The sequence below is a fragment of the Trachypithecus francoisi genome, unplaced genomic scaffold (assembly GCF_009764315.1).
Source record: "Trachypithecus francoisi isolate TF-2019V2 unplaced genomic scaffold, Tfra_2.0 Lachesis_group1, whole genome shotgun sequence".
NCBI classification, from domain to species: domain Eukaryota; kingdom Metazoa; phylum Chordata; class Mammalia; order Primates; family Cercopithecidae; genus Trachypithecus; species Trachypithecus francoisi.
The window spans coordinates 46881017-46895045 of record NW_022681454.1 but is presented as its reverse complement, the minus strand read 5'-3'; the positions used below and the strand labels follow the sequence as shown (position 1 = coordinate 46895045).

The following is a 14029-nucleotide window of genomic DNA, read 5'->3' as shown; positions in this document are numbered from 1 at the left end:
GTAGCTGGGACTACAGGTGTATGCTACCACGTCCAGCTAATTTTTTTGTATTTTTAGGAGAGACCGTGTTTCACCATGTTGGCCAGGATGGTTTGTCTCGATCTCCTGACCTCTTGATCCGCCCGCCTTGGCCTTCCGAAGTGCTGGGATTACAGGCTTGAGCCACTGCGCCCGGCCCTGAATATCCAGATAATTCTAAAATCCATGGCTACTCCCCTTTGTAGGAACGATCTTTGAAGAAATATCTTTCTTTAACTTGAGGCTGTGCCAATTAAAGAACTGATCGATGTTTCAGGTGATGGGTTATGCTAATTGCTCTGATTTGACCATTATACCTCTATACACGTTTCAAAATACCCCCTATATCCCACAAAAATGTAAGATTATCATGTGTCAACTAAAAATAAAAGGAAAGAACGAGAAAGAGAGAGAGGTCTCTATACCATGTGCTTGTTTGACCCGTCACCCTCATAGTCGTCCTCAAGTCATTCCTGAAGGGCATACCTTTGAGTTTATTGTGCTCGGAGTCCGCTGGGAAGAGGGAATCTGGGAAGAGCTTGGGGAAGGTGAGTCCCGCATACTTGGGCCGATTCTCCACATAGTTTCTTACTGTGGGTTGCAATTTCTTCATGAATTCTGGACATGGTGTTCCTAGTTGTTCAATTACTTTATTCCACTGGTCAATATCTGAGAATTGAACAGTTAAGGGAAAAAAGAAGTGCAGACCACTAGCCTTTCAACAATTGAGAGACTAACCCTTCTCAAAGTCCTGAACAGTCATTAATTAATGCAACTAGAGTTTTAATAAGCAACAAAGAATGTAAATATAAAAGCAGGTATGTCAGGCTATGAGTCTTCTTGAAATTTTAAATTCACTTTTGAAACATATACTTTTGGAAAACTAGAAATTATTTAACAAAATAAGATATGAAATAGTCTTTGGGTTGTACAGATAAAAAGTCATTCAAATAACACAAGATGAATCTCATATTCTGCAGATTAACTTCTATATAATCATGTGTTTTAGAAGAAAAATATATAATACACATCATAGTGACATTTTTATACTGAAGTTACCTCAATTAGTTATATTTTTAAAAGATAAGTACACAAATATTTTAGATTATATTCATTTACATTTTCTTAAATTACCTTTAAGATATTTTTTCTTCTCTAAAAATCTGGAATTTTTTTCTATTTGTATGCATTATACATGTCAATATAACTTTTATAGTAAAACAACTCATTAGTTCTTTGTCAAATTCTTAAAAATCATATTTATTAAACAAAGAAGCCACCAATTTCATACCTATTGTTTTACTGCTGACATCACGGAATATTGTTTTCAATGAAATAAGAGGGTGAACAGAGGAATGTTCAATTTAAAACAACAGATTTCTATCCAAGTACATTCAAGTTTAGAAAGTACATTAAGCATGGGGAATACCACAGAAAAAATATTACCTCTCTATGAAAATTTATACCCTTTTAAATTGGAACTAGCTCTTTTGGCAGACATACTCAATGACTGAGATTCTCTTTTACATCTGTCATTAATATTTAATATATCAGAGCCTTGATAATGATAAACACTATCTACTCTGAAGAACCAACTGGAAACGACTGATTCAAATAGATTTCCTCACCATGTGTCAGTGAGTAATAGAGACCTTGGAAATTCCCCCTAAATCCAGTACTGCAAGCAGTATTCTCTCCTACATTGCTTATTCTTCTACAACTCTGTTCTTCGGTGTTAAGTTAGTTAATTCATTTCCACTAAGGTAAGGTGTGACAGTTAAGGGACTCTTATCATAATAATACTTAGTTGAAGTTTGTCAAATCTTTACTCCTAGCTATTCAAGAAGTTTGGACTGAAGATTGTCAGTCCTGATTAAAGATAAACTTAACTGTATTCAACAAAAATAAATATATAATACAAACACAGTAGATAGGAGATTGAACAAAGATAAATCAAACTAATGTGCAAATTCTCTTCTTCCTCCCTATAATCTGGCTGAATAAAACTTAAATTACTACATATTCTCTCAGTTATTGGAATAAAAATATATAACTATGGACTATCAAGATATGAAATGAATGTGGGAAAAACAATAATATTCCTTTATAAAGCAGTAGCAATCATTAAACAAGAACATGCTTGGATAGACGCTCATGTAATTATCATGTACATGAGAAAATACAGTGGCAATTCAGAATCCCTAGAAATAACGAAACTAAAACATTATATAAAGTTAGAGTTACAAATTACTCTTAGACAAGAGCCTGTGTTAATACTATGGATATAGGTAAGCTGTAAGTACTTAGACATATTTAAATAGAATACATTAGTGTAGTCAAATAAAACCTAAGTGCTTGTAATTATAAATTATGAAGAGACATTTTTTAAACAGTTAGGTTAGCATGCCCTACCAAGCTATCATTTCATCATTGGTCAAACTTCCTCAAAATTCTAACCACTTGATGTCAAGCTTAAAATAGAGGCAAAGAAGATGTCAGATTTTCTGTAAATAAGTCATTTAACAAAGTTGGCAAAATAATCCCAACACAGTATTATATCCTAATTACATCTGCTAGAATTATAAAGATATACTGTAAAGAATTGCTTTTAAAGAAGTATTCCCAAACAAAAAAAATTGGTATTTTATATTAAAGTTTAAGGAGAATCAGATATTCTGGAATTTGTTAAATAAGAATTGTTTAAATGTTGCTTTTAATAAATCATAATTAGAGTCTAGAGACACACTCAGTGCTCTTTTCTACCTTAGGTTGCTTTTAAATGAAATACTGTTGTGATTCTTGATGCAATGATTTACAAAAAGAATGGTGGCAAGAATCTTTATCATTGTCAATTAAATAGTTAAATGTTCATACTGCAAATCTGAGTTACAGTGATCTTTAAAAGTCTGTGTCTTTATTTTAACCAATCCATTTCAAGATTTTTCTTCCCATAAACATATGTGTGTGTGTATCTACATATGGTAAGTACTTGTTTTCAGTTGTTCATAGAATATGAACATAAACATCTATGCCCAATTTAGTTGAACACATAATTTTTCTTTATAATAATAATTATCCTAACATAATAAGCCAAGACTGGAAATCGTACCTCCTGTTTCCATGTTTAGTGCTTGTTTCAAGTATTCCATTAAGAAAAAAGAGTAAATTTGGAATTGATATGGCAAAAAATTGCTTTAATTTGGCCATAAAATTAATGGTGTGTTTCATCACAAGCAATTCCCTTAAAGAATGTTTCTGAAGCCCCTTCCTTAGTCTATCAGGCCAACATATTCCTGTAAAACAATACATTTTATTAATATTTTATATAGAAAATAAGGTGATCTTTCAAATGGGAAAACAGATTTCCACAATGACTACATTTTTAAAATACATAAAATATTAACTAGATTTTATGGTCACCGGATATAAGTCTAAATTGACTACATAAAAGTAGAGTTATATTGCAAGAAGTTCAATTTTATAAGTAGGGCATGATGTCAAGATAATGTACAAATGTGATTATTACTAAGGTCTTCAATAAATACTATTATAATAGGAGAACAAAACAAAGCAAATATGAATAGCAAAAATTAGTATCTGAAATCCTAAGACTGAAAATTTTTCCAATTAATATTATCAATTAGCTATTAACTTACATTTCAAGCACTTCTCTTACTTTAGCTTCGTTTGGGAACTTTCTAAAACAATAATGCCTTGAACATAATGTATGAAAAGGTCAATTTTGGGGCCTCTCATTTGCACAGGCCCCTTTTAAGACTAATCCTTTTCTGCGTATTGTGGGTCATAATTATGAACATAATTTGTGCCATCCATATTTAAGCCTTCAGACCTTATGAAGCGGAATCATAAGGAACTATTTAATGGCCTCATCCAACTGTCTCCTTTGAATGACTATATCTTCTGTTTATGTTTTCTTCTATCATTGATTGCTTTTTGTTACTATGAATGTGATTTCCAGAGCTGACAACTCATAGTTTCTGACTTGCTTTCTACTCTGCTCTAGGCCTTATATCAATACTTTGTGCAGAAATTTTCTGACTTCTCTTTGCAATTTAAAGAACATCAGTGTTTATCTCTAAATTCTTAGCTATGTTCCTAAAGACAATATTGCCTAATAACAATGTCGGTATAGAATAGTTCCAGGAGAGGCTTTTATCATGCACGCCAAACAGCTCTTTAGGCACAATGTTGAGTAGGCTTGTGTGGCTTTATATTAGCTCCGTAGGAAAGACTTCTGTGATTAATTAGTAATGTCTGCAACAGATGCACAATAACGAAACTGAAGCACATGTGCCATGTGTTAGGTGTCATTACATTAAACTGTGTTTCCCAAACTCAAATACTCGTAATGTAGGGAACTTATAAAAACACATATCCCTCCTTCCTACTCATCTACAAGATTCTGAGTCCACAGGTCTGGGCTGATATCATGAAAAACATCAGTGGTAATTGTAATCAAGGATGGTATCATATTTTGAGAAATGCTCACGTAGAATATACGAAAAAGTCTCTTGTGAGTTACTAAGTCTAGATATTCTAAGAGTAAAATACTAACATGTTTCAGTTTTATGACACAAATTAGAATAGGATCAAATTCACCAAAAGATTATGCCACACCTGTTTGTTACTGAAAACTTGGGGGTCAATCACCTGAGAATACTCGGAGAAAGAAAAGTGTTAATCTTTACTTCTTTGACCCATGTAATTTTCCTGCAAAGGACATGGGAAATTGTAGTAAGTGGCACATGTAGGCTCCCAGGAGAGGGAGAAGAATTCTGCTCCTCATCATCTGTGGGAGAACTGAAATTGTATGCTGCTATTACCTGGGGAGTACTACCCATGGAAAGTTCTAATTATAGTTCTTTGTGATTAAATTTGTTAAAAGAATTTTTTTCTAAAAACAATTACAAAGAAATACATATATATATATATATATATATATATATATATATACACACACACACACAGACACACAAACATGATAGAGTTCTGAATCTAGATTATCATGGTTATGTTTCAAATTGTTTTGTTTCTTTAAAAATGTTTTTAGGGGCAGGCACAGAGGCTTATGCCTGTAATCCCAGCACTTTGGGAGGCCAAGGCAGGAGGATCACCTGAGGCTGGGAGTTTAAGACCAGCCTGACCAACATAGAGAAATCCCCTCTCTACTAAAAATACAAAATTAGCTGGGCATGGTGGCGCACGCCTGTAATCCCAGCTACTCAGGAGTCTGAGGCAGGAGAATCACTTGAACCCATGAGGCACAGGTTGCGGTGAGCAGAGATAGCGCCATTGCACTCCAGCCTAGGCAACAAGAGAGAAACTCTGTCCCCCCTCCCCCCAAAAAAGAAAAAGAGAAACGTTTTTAGGGTATTTTATATTTAAAAATGTTCTTTTCCTCTCAAAAGTCCTTGTCAGATTCTGGTAACAGGATCTATGAATAAGTGACTTAATGAACAATTGCAACTAACATCTGTTTTAATTATAAATGAGCATAGGAAGAGGAATTATAAGCCAAAACATAAAGCTGGCAAATTAAGTAAAAGGCTATTTGTACACTGGTCCTAGCATATTGCTAGTGTTATAATATGGGACATGGAATATCCAAGGCTAATGTTTGAAGCATGATATAAATCTAATCAGTATTATAATCTATCTTTACTTACAAATCAAAAAATGGAGAGACATGTAACATACAAGCAAATCCAATATATATTAATATGTGTTACAAAGGCAGAATTTTCATTAAGCTATTGAAGGTTAATTTTTGGGGTGTTTCATTTGCACAGGCCTCTTACAAGTCTAAATTTTTATTTTAATTTTATTTTTTTTATTCCCATCTTCAGTTGTATGATATTCTGACCTCAAAAATTTTGGATCTGATTTTCTCAGCATGTGATAGTATTTTGAAAATGGGAAGAGGCCTTGGAGATCATGTAATTTGGCATCGCTATTTTAAAGCCAAAAAATATTAAAGTCCTTTTCTATTTGGTAAATAATTATAAACAAAGAAGCTAATACAAACAGCCTACACTAACAGAAATATAGAATCTACTTAAGAGAAATTTAAGGACACTGTAGAAATTTAAGGACACTGTACTCTGTTCTGTAAGACCAAATCGGGAAAGTTACTTTCATTTCTGTATATAACACTACATACAACGGAAGTTAAGAAGAGGCAATCAAGCTTATATGAAGTCAAGAAAACCTGCCACTTGAAAAGATTTTGATATTTAAACTTAAAAAGGAAGATAGAAGTAATCCCTGCCCCCATCCTAGCATTTTGGTTTCTCTTATTCTGTAGCTATTATCACCTTCTTCTAGTATCCTGCACTTTTTAATGTAAATATCATGGTAATAAGAATTTTTGTCTGTTTTGTTCACTAATATATCTCTGGAGACAAAAAGTACTCAGTACATAGTAGGTGCTCAAAAAATATTTAAGTTATAAATGAATGTCTATTTTATGTCCACTCAGAGTTTTGTACAGACATAATATAAAGAATGGAAAAAATAAAATATTCAAATAAATGATAGCTGAGAAAATCCAGTAATTGAAGAAAGGTTGGAATTTAGGAAACAATGACACTCAAGGAAGATAAATAAGAAGAAATCTGTGCTGGGTGCGATGGCTCACTCCTGTAATCCCAGCACTTTGGGAGGCCGAGGCAGGTGGATCATGAGGTCAGGAGATGGAGACCATCCTGGCTAACACGATGAAGCCCCATCTCTACTAAAAATACAAAAGATCAGCCGGCCATGATGGCAGGCACCTGTGGTTCCAGCTACTCGGGAGGCTGAGGCAGGAGAATGGTGTGAACCTGGGAAGCGGAGCATGCAGTGAGCCAAGATCATGCCATTGCACTCCAGCCTGGGTGAGACAGCAAGACTCCAACTCAAAAAAGAAAAAAAAAAGAAAGAAAGAAAGAAAAGAAAAGAAAAAGAAATAAAAGAAGAAATCCATGCCTAGTCTCATAGCAGAGAAACAACAGAAAATCAAAGACCAAGAAAAAAAATCCCAAATGAAGGAAAATGACAGATTATCTCCTAAAATGACTATTACACTGACAACTGATTATTTACCAGCAATACTGTAAACAAAAAGCAAGTAGAATAATATCTTTCAAATGCCAAAAACAAAATAAATTTCAATGTAAAATTCTATGTCTAACCAAACTATCTTTCAGGTAAGAGAACCTCAATTAAAAATAAGAGTTTTATTATCAAAGACTCCACTAAAGATACTTCCAAAATACATATTTTGGGAGAAAAAAATAATCATCTCAAAATAAAAGGTCAAAATGTGAGAACTAGTGGTAAGCCAAAAAAGGGCAATCATAAGGGTGAATCTAAACAAACACCTTTGTTTGAAAAAAACATAATATTGTCAATTTATGAGCCTAAAAAGAAAACTGAAATACCAAACATCAATAGTGTATTTAAGTCAGGACAACAACTATCTAAATGAACATGTGTCAAGATCCTTTTATGTTCAGAAGAAAAATTAAAAGAATCATCTTAATTAAAATAGCATTTTATACAAAATTAAACTTTAAATACAACTCCAAAATAAATACCAATAGAGATCTTTTATAAAAAGTTAATAAGCCAATTCTAAAATCTTAATAGAAGAGCAATGGTGCATTAAGAGTCAAGATAATTCTGAAGATGACAAAAAACAAAGAGTATTTACCCTACCTGATCTAAGTGCAGAGCATACATTTATATTCATTAAGAAAGGATGTTCATCGTGCAGAGATAGACAAACCAGTAGAACAGAATATACAGCCCAGGACTTGACACTTCCCCACCAAATATGTGGAAACTTATTAGAGAGACAGAATTATAGATCTGTGAAGAAAGAGTAAGTTAGTCAAAAAATGAAACTGGAATAAAGTGGGTCCTTCTTTCACACATACACAAAAAAATCCATTCCATGTGGACTAATGGTTTAAATGTAAGAGATTAACTTTAAAATATTTGCAGTAATGTTATAGCACAAGATAATGTTATATAAGAATTCTTAAGACATAAAACATATAAATTACAGGAAAAAACAGATTGCCAACTTCTAAAATTACTATAAAATAAAATGGAAAAATAATCTAAATACAAGAAGATATTTGTAACACATAAAACTGACAAAAATTAGGTGCCAAGTTATATAAGGAATGTCTACTAATCAACAGAAAATAAAAGCACAATAGAAAAAAAGTGTTCATTCTTTGTTTTATAAAAATGATATTTTACCAAGGGAAAACACTAGTGGCCAATGAACATAGGAAAAGATCCTTAGCCTCCCTTGTAGACAAGGAAATGTAAATTAAACCTCCAGTGAAATAGTATTTTATATCCAAGGGACTGGTAACAAATTTAAAAATAAATATGACAATAGCAAAACTTGATAATGATGTGAAGCAGACAACTACGTATATAAACTGTTACTCTAGAAATCAATTTGATGTTACATGGTAAAGTTTAAAATGTGTACATCTATGACCCCAGGCATTTATTAGTAAGAAAACCTTGCACATGTGCTCTTATAAGCATATATTCATATACCATGGTTTATAAAAGAAAAAAAAATACAATCCGTATATATTCCAAAGTCTACTTATAGGGTAATGGGTTAGTTATAGATACTCACAGACTGAAATGCTATTCAGCAATGAAAATGAGTTAACTATGTTCAGTCCATGAACATGAATAAATCTAAAAAATATGTTAACTTTTTTAAAAAGCAAGTCACAAGATAACGATGACAGTATGGTATGTAAAATACATAAAACTCAACCATAGATTGCTTAAGGATAAATATGCATGTAGTAAAAACATAAGGAAAGTCATAGAGATACTAAAAACAAATATTTATAATTGTGGCTCACTGTGGAAAAGGAAGTTTGTGGCTGGTGTGGAGCACATAAAAGTATTTGAAAATATTGATAATGTTCTATTTTTTAACTTGAGTAGTAGCATATGTGTGTCTATTATTAATCTTGTTCAAAAGCTATGCATTTAATATTAACTCACTTATTTAATATAAAATATTTTATAATTTCTTAAGTAAAAATATCAGCTATGATAAAATTCATTACATCTCCCCCCCCGCCAAATTATCCCAACAGTTAAATTTTGATTCATTTGTAGAGCATTAAAAACACATTTGATTGAATAAAATTCAATTAATATGTATGTAGGAGTTCAGTCAGGGTGGTGGGAAAATTGTAAGAAAAAGTTATAGGGAAAGACGCAAACCTTCTTCGAAGGCTGGGAGGTTTTGCAAAAGCTTCAGAGGAGAAATGGCTGAAGGCAGCCAAATTCTGTTATCCAGAGCCTGAAGGCAAAGGGTAGATAACAAGGAAATGTAAAGGAACTTATCTAGATACATTGGTTTACTTATGTCTCCAGAAACCAACCTTTGATCATTCCTGCACAGGACTGCTCTCTACTCAGGGGGTTGGCAATGCCAATTACTCACAAATTGTGTTTGCTCCAAGCCTTTGTCATTAAATCTGTACTAAATAAATGCAAGTGTAACCAGCTTATGGGGGCTGCACTTTGGGTTGCACTGCACTCTCATTGGTGGTGCTAAGGGGTGCAGTCCCCCTAGCCACACTGTCAGGCAAAATACCTGTGTCAGAGTACTTTTGTCATCCGTTACTCAGCCAGAGTCTGTAGGACAGACTTGGCACATACATTTAAAATGTCAACTAAAAGCAATGTGTTAAACATTTTTAGGCCCAAAAGATAAAAGATACAATACCTTTTTAACATTTTAAGTTTTGTTCTTGAGTTAGTTCATATATTAAGAAGACGTGTCTGGGGAGGCAGAGCAGGATGACAAAACAGAAGGCTCCACCAATCATTCCCCCTGAAAGGACCCCAATTTAACAACTACCTTTACCAAAAACACCTTCATAAGGACCAAAATCAGATGACCACTGACAGTATCTGGTTTTAACTCCATATTGCTGAAAGAGGCACCAAAGAGGCAGGAGAAACTGTCTTTAATTGCCAGTACCACCCCTTCCCATCCCCCAGCAGCAATTCTGTGTGCTGGAGAGAGGGAGAGCACAGCATTTGTGAGGAAATGAACTCAGTGCTGCCCTTGTTATATCAGAAAGTGAAAACAAACCAAATTCAGTTGATATCTGCCCATGGAAGGAGCATTTAAACCAGCCCTAGCCAGAGGGGAATCACCAATCCCAGCAGTCAGAACTTGAGCTCCCACAAGCCTTACCACTGCAGGCGAAACTTCTCTGGTCTGAGAATAAACTTGAAAGGCAGTAGGGTCACTAGGACTGCGACTCCTAGGAGAGTCCTAGTGTTGAACTGGGCCCAGAGTCAATGGACTTTTTGGGGCATGTGACCTATTGAGACACCAGCCAGGGCAACTAAGGGAGTGCTGGCATCCCCCCTCCTCTACCGCTATGGTGCATAGCTCATGGCTCCAAAAGAGACCTCTTCTATCCACATGAGGACTGAAGAAGGAAGAGTGAAAAGAACTTTGTCTTGCATTTTGTATATCAGCTCAACCACAGTAGGCTAGGGCACCAATCAGAGTTGTGAGCGATCAGAGTTGTGAGACCTCCTTCTAGGCCCCAGTTCCCAGATGACATTTCTAGACACACCCTAGGACAGAAGGGAACCCATGGCCTTAAAGGGAAAGACCCAGTCATATCAGGATTCATCACCTGCTAACTGAAGAGTCCTTGGGCCCTAAATAACCAGCAGCAATACCCCGGTACCATATTGAAGGCCTTGGGTAAAACTCTGAGACTTGCTGGCCTCAGGTGAGACTCAGCACATTCCCAGTTGTGGTGACTATGGGGCGAGACAAAAAAGCAGAGGGAAAGTAAAGGTAACTTTGTCTTATACCTTAGGTACCAGCTTAGCCACAATGTGGGTAGAGCACCAAGCAGGCTCTTGAGGTACCAATTTCAGGATTTGGCTCTTGGATGGCATTTCTGGACCATTCAACTTGGAAAAGAAGAAGTCAAATTATTCTTGTTTGCATATGATATAATGTTATGTTTGCAAAAACAAAGACTCCATCAAAAAACTATTCAAACTGATAAATTCAGTAAAGTCACAGGATACAAAATCAACATAAAAAATCAGTAGCATTTCTGTATGACAGCAGTGAATAATCTGAAGAATAAATCAAAAGAGTAATCCCATTTACAATATCTACAAATAAAATAAAATACCTAAGAAGTAACTTAAGTGAACAAGTGAAAGATCTCTACAATAAAAACTATAAAACACTGATGAAAAGAAATTGAATAGGAAACAAAAAAATGGAAAGATATTACATATTAATGGATTGGAAAAATGAATATTGCTAAAATGTCCATACTACCCAAAGCAATCTACAGATCCAATGCAGTCCCTATCAAAATACCAATGGCATTCGTCACAGATGGAAAACACAATCCTAAAGTTTGTATGGAACCACAAAAGACCCAGAAAAGTCAAAGCTATCCTAAGCAAAAAGAACAAATTGGAGGAAATCACATTACCTGACTTCACACTATACTACAGAACTATAGTAACCAAACAGCATGATACCGGCATAAAAACAGACACATAGATCAACAGAACAGAAGATAGAACCCAGAAACAAATCCACACACCTATAGTGAACTCATTTTCAACAAAGGTGCCAAGAACATACACTGGGGAAAAGACAGTCCCTTCAATAAATGGTGTGGAAAAACTGGATATCCATATACAGAAGAATAAAACTAGATCCCTATCTCTCACCAATACAAAAATACAAATCAAAATGGATTAAAGACATAAGTATATGACTTCAAATTCTCAATCTTCTATAAGAAATCATTGGGGAAATTTTCTAGGACATTGGTCTGGGCAAAAATGTATTGAGTAATACCCCCCAATCACAAGCAACCAAAGCAAAAATGGACAAATGGGATCATATGAAACTAAAAACTTCTGCACAGCAAAGAAAATAATCAACAAAGTGAAAAGACAACCTACAGAATGAGAGAAAATATTTGCAAACTACTCATCTGACAAGGAATTAATAACCAGAATATATAAGGAGCTCAAACGACTCTATAGGAAAAAAATCTAATAATCTGATTAAAAATGGGCAAAATATTTAAATAGACATTTCTCAGAATAAGATATGCAAATGACAAACAGGCATATGAAAAAGTGCCCAACATCACTGATCATCAGAGAAATGCGAATCAAAACTACAATGAGATATCATCTCACCCCAATTAAAATAACTTATATCCAAAGACAGGCAACAACAAATGCTGATGAAGATGTGGAGAAAAGGGAACCCTTGTGCACTCCTGGAAGTGTAAATTCATATAACAACTAGGAGAACAGTTCTGTGGTTCCTCAAAAAAACTAAAAATAGAGCTACAATATGATCTGGCAATCCCACTGCTGGGTATATACACAAAAGAAAGGAAATCAGTATATCGAAGAGATACCTGCACTCCCATGTTTGTTGCAGCACTGTTCACAATAGCCAAGACTTGGAAGCAACCTAAGCATCCATCAAGAGATGAATGCATAAAGAAAATGCGGTACATTTAGAAATGTTAAGTGAAATAAGCGAAGCACAGAAAGACAAACACCACATGTTCTCATTTACAAGTGGGAGCTGAATAATGAGAACACATGGACACGGGGAGGGGAATAATACACATTGGGGCCTGTCGGGGAAGCCAGGTGGGTGGAGGGAGAGCATTAGGAAAAATAGCTAATGCATGCTGGGCTAAATACCTAGACAATGAGTTGATAGGTGCAGCAAACCACCGTGGTCCACGTTTACCTATGTAACAAACTTGCATATCCTGCACATGTACCCTGGAACTTAAAACGAAAATTAAAATTAATTTAAAAAATCAAAACAATTGAACTCATTGAGATAGAATAGAAGAATGGTTACCAGAGGCTGGAAAGGATAGCAGAGGAGGTGGTGGATGGGGATGGTTAATGGCTAAAATAAAAAGAAAGAATTAATAAGATCTAGTATTTGGTAGCACAACAGGGTGACTACAGTAAATAATAATTTAATTGTACATTTTAAAATAACTAAAAGAGTATAACTGAACTGTTTGTAACACAAAGGATAAATACTTGAGGGAGTGGATATTCCATCTTCCATGATATGATTATGCATTGCATCTCTGTATCAAAACATCTCATGTGTCCCATAAATATATACACCTATTATGTACCCAGAAAAATTAAAAATAAAAAAAAAGATTTGCAGAGCTCATATTCCAAGAGCTTTTAGAAATCATTGTTTTGAGAGTGCTTTTATATAAATGAGGATATATTGGTTAAAAATAACATAGCTCCTTATAATGTATTATATAGTTGTATATTACACATATGGCATATATCCAGCTCTATTTTAATGTCTCTATTTAACTAATAGATTTAGGTATAATTTTGTTGTCTTTTCAGATAACTCATTTCTAATAACAGAAATTTTTACGTCAGTAATGTCTTACATGTTGAGGTTAATTGTTTGATATTCAGTGTTCATAATTTGTTTGCTTTAAAAAGACTGATTTAAAACTTGAACCAACATGTTTGAAATAATTAAGAGACCACAGCCCACAATCAGAAGACATACTTTAGAAAATGATTCTTATTTGTCCTCCAAGAAATTTACAAATATGTCCCCATAAAAGAGCTCCATAAAGGACTTCACTTCCAAATATCAAGGGCATTGAACGGGATACTGCCACATTACCAGAACCCTAAAGCATTGTTTACAAGGAATTTTGACACCCAAGTTAAAAAATGACACACAAGCAACTTTTCCCACAAAACTATTCTAAAAAATGTTAAATTGTATTTGGTAATTCAGTTGTAGAAATCTGTTTTAATTTTTCTTAATAGAAGCATAACAAAGGTCATAAAAACACTCATTTAATTTACAGATGGCAAATACTCATTTCAGTCACCAATTATTCAACCACAATGAACTTCT

The 14029-nt window shown here is 34.3% G+C and overlaps 1 protein-coding gene across 9 annotated transcripts in view; it reads right to left on the bottom strand.

The window, feature by feature from the left end:
- MAPK10 (mitogen-activated protein kinase 10) overlaps positions 1-14029 on the bottom strand; it is a 339795-nt gene that overhangs the window by 52985 nt on the left and 272781 nt on the right. For all 9 annotated transcript variants that reach the window (XM_033214181.1, XM_033214176.1, XM_033214180.1 and 6 more), the window contains one exon: positions 505-687. In XM_033214181.1, coding sequence (XP_033070072.1) covers positions 505-687 — 183 coding nt within the window. The remainder of the gene's footprint in view (positions 1-504; positions 688-14029) is intronic.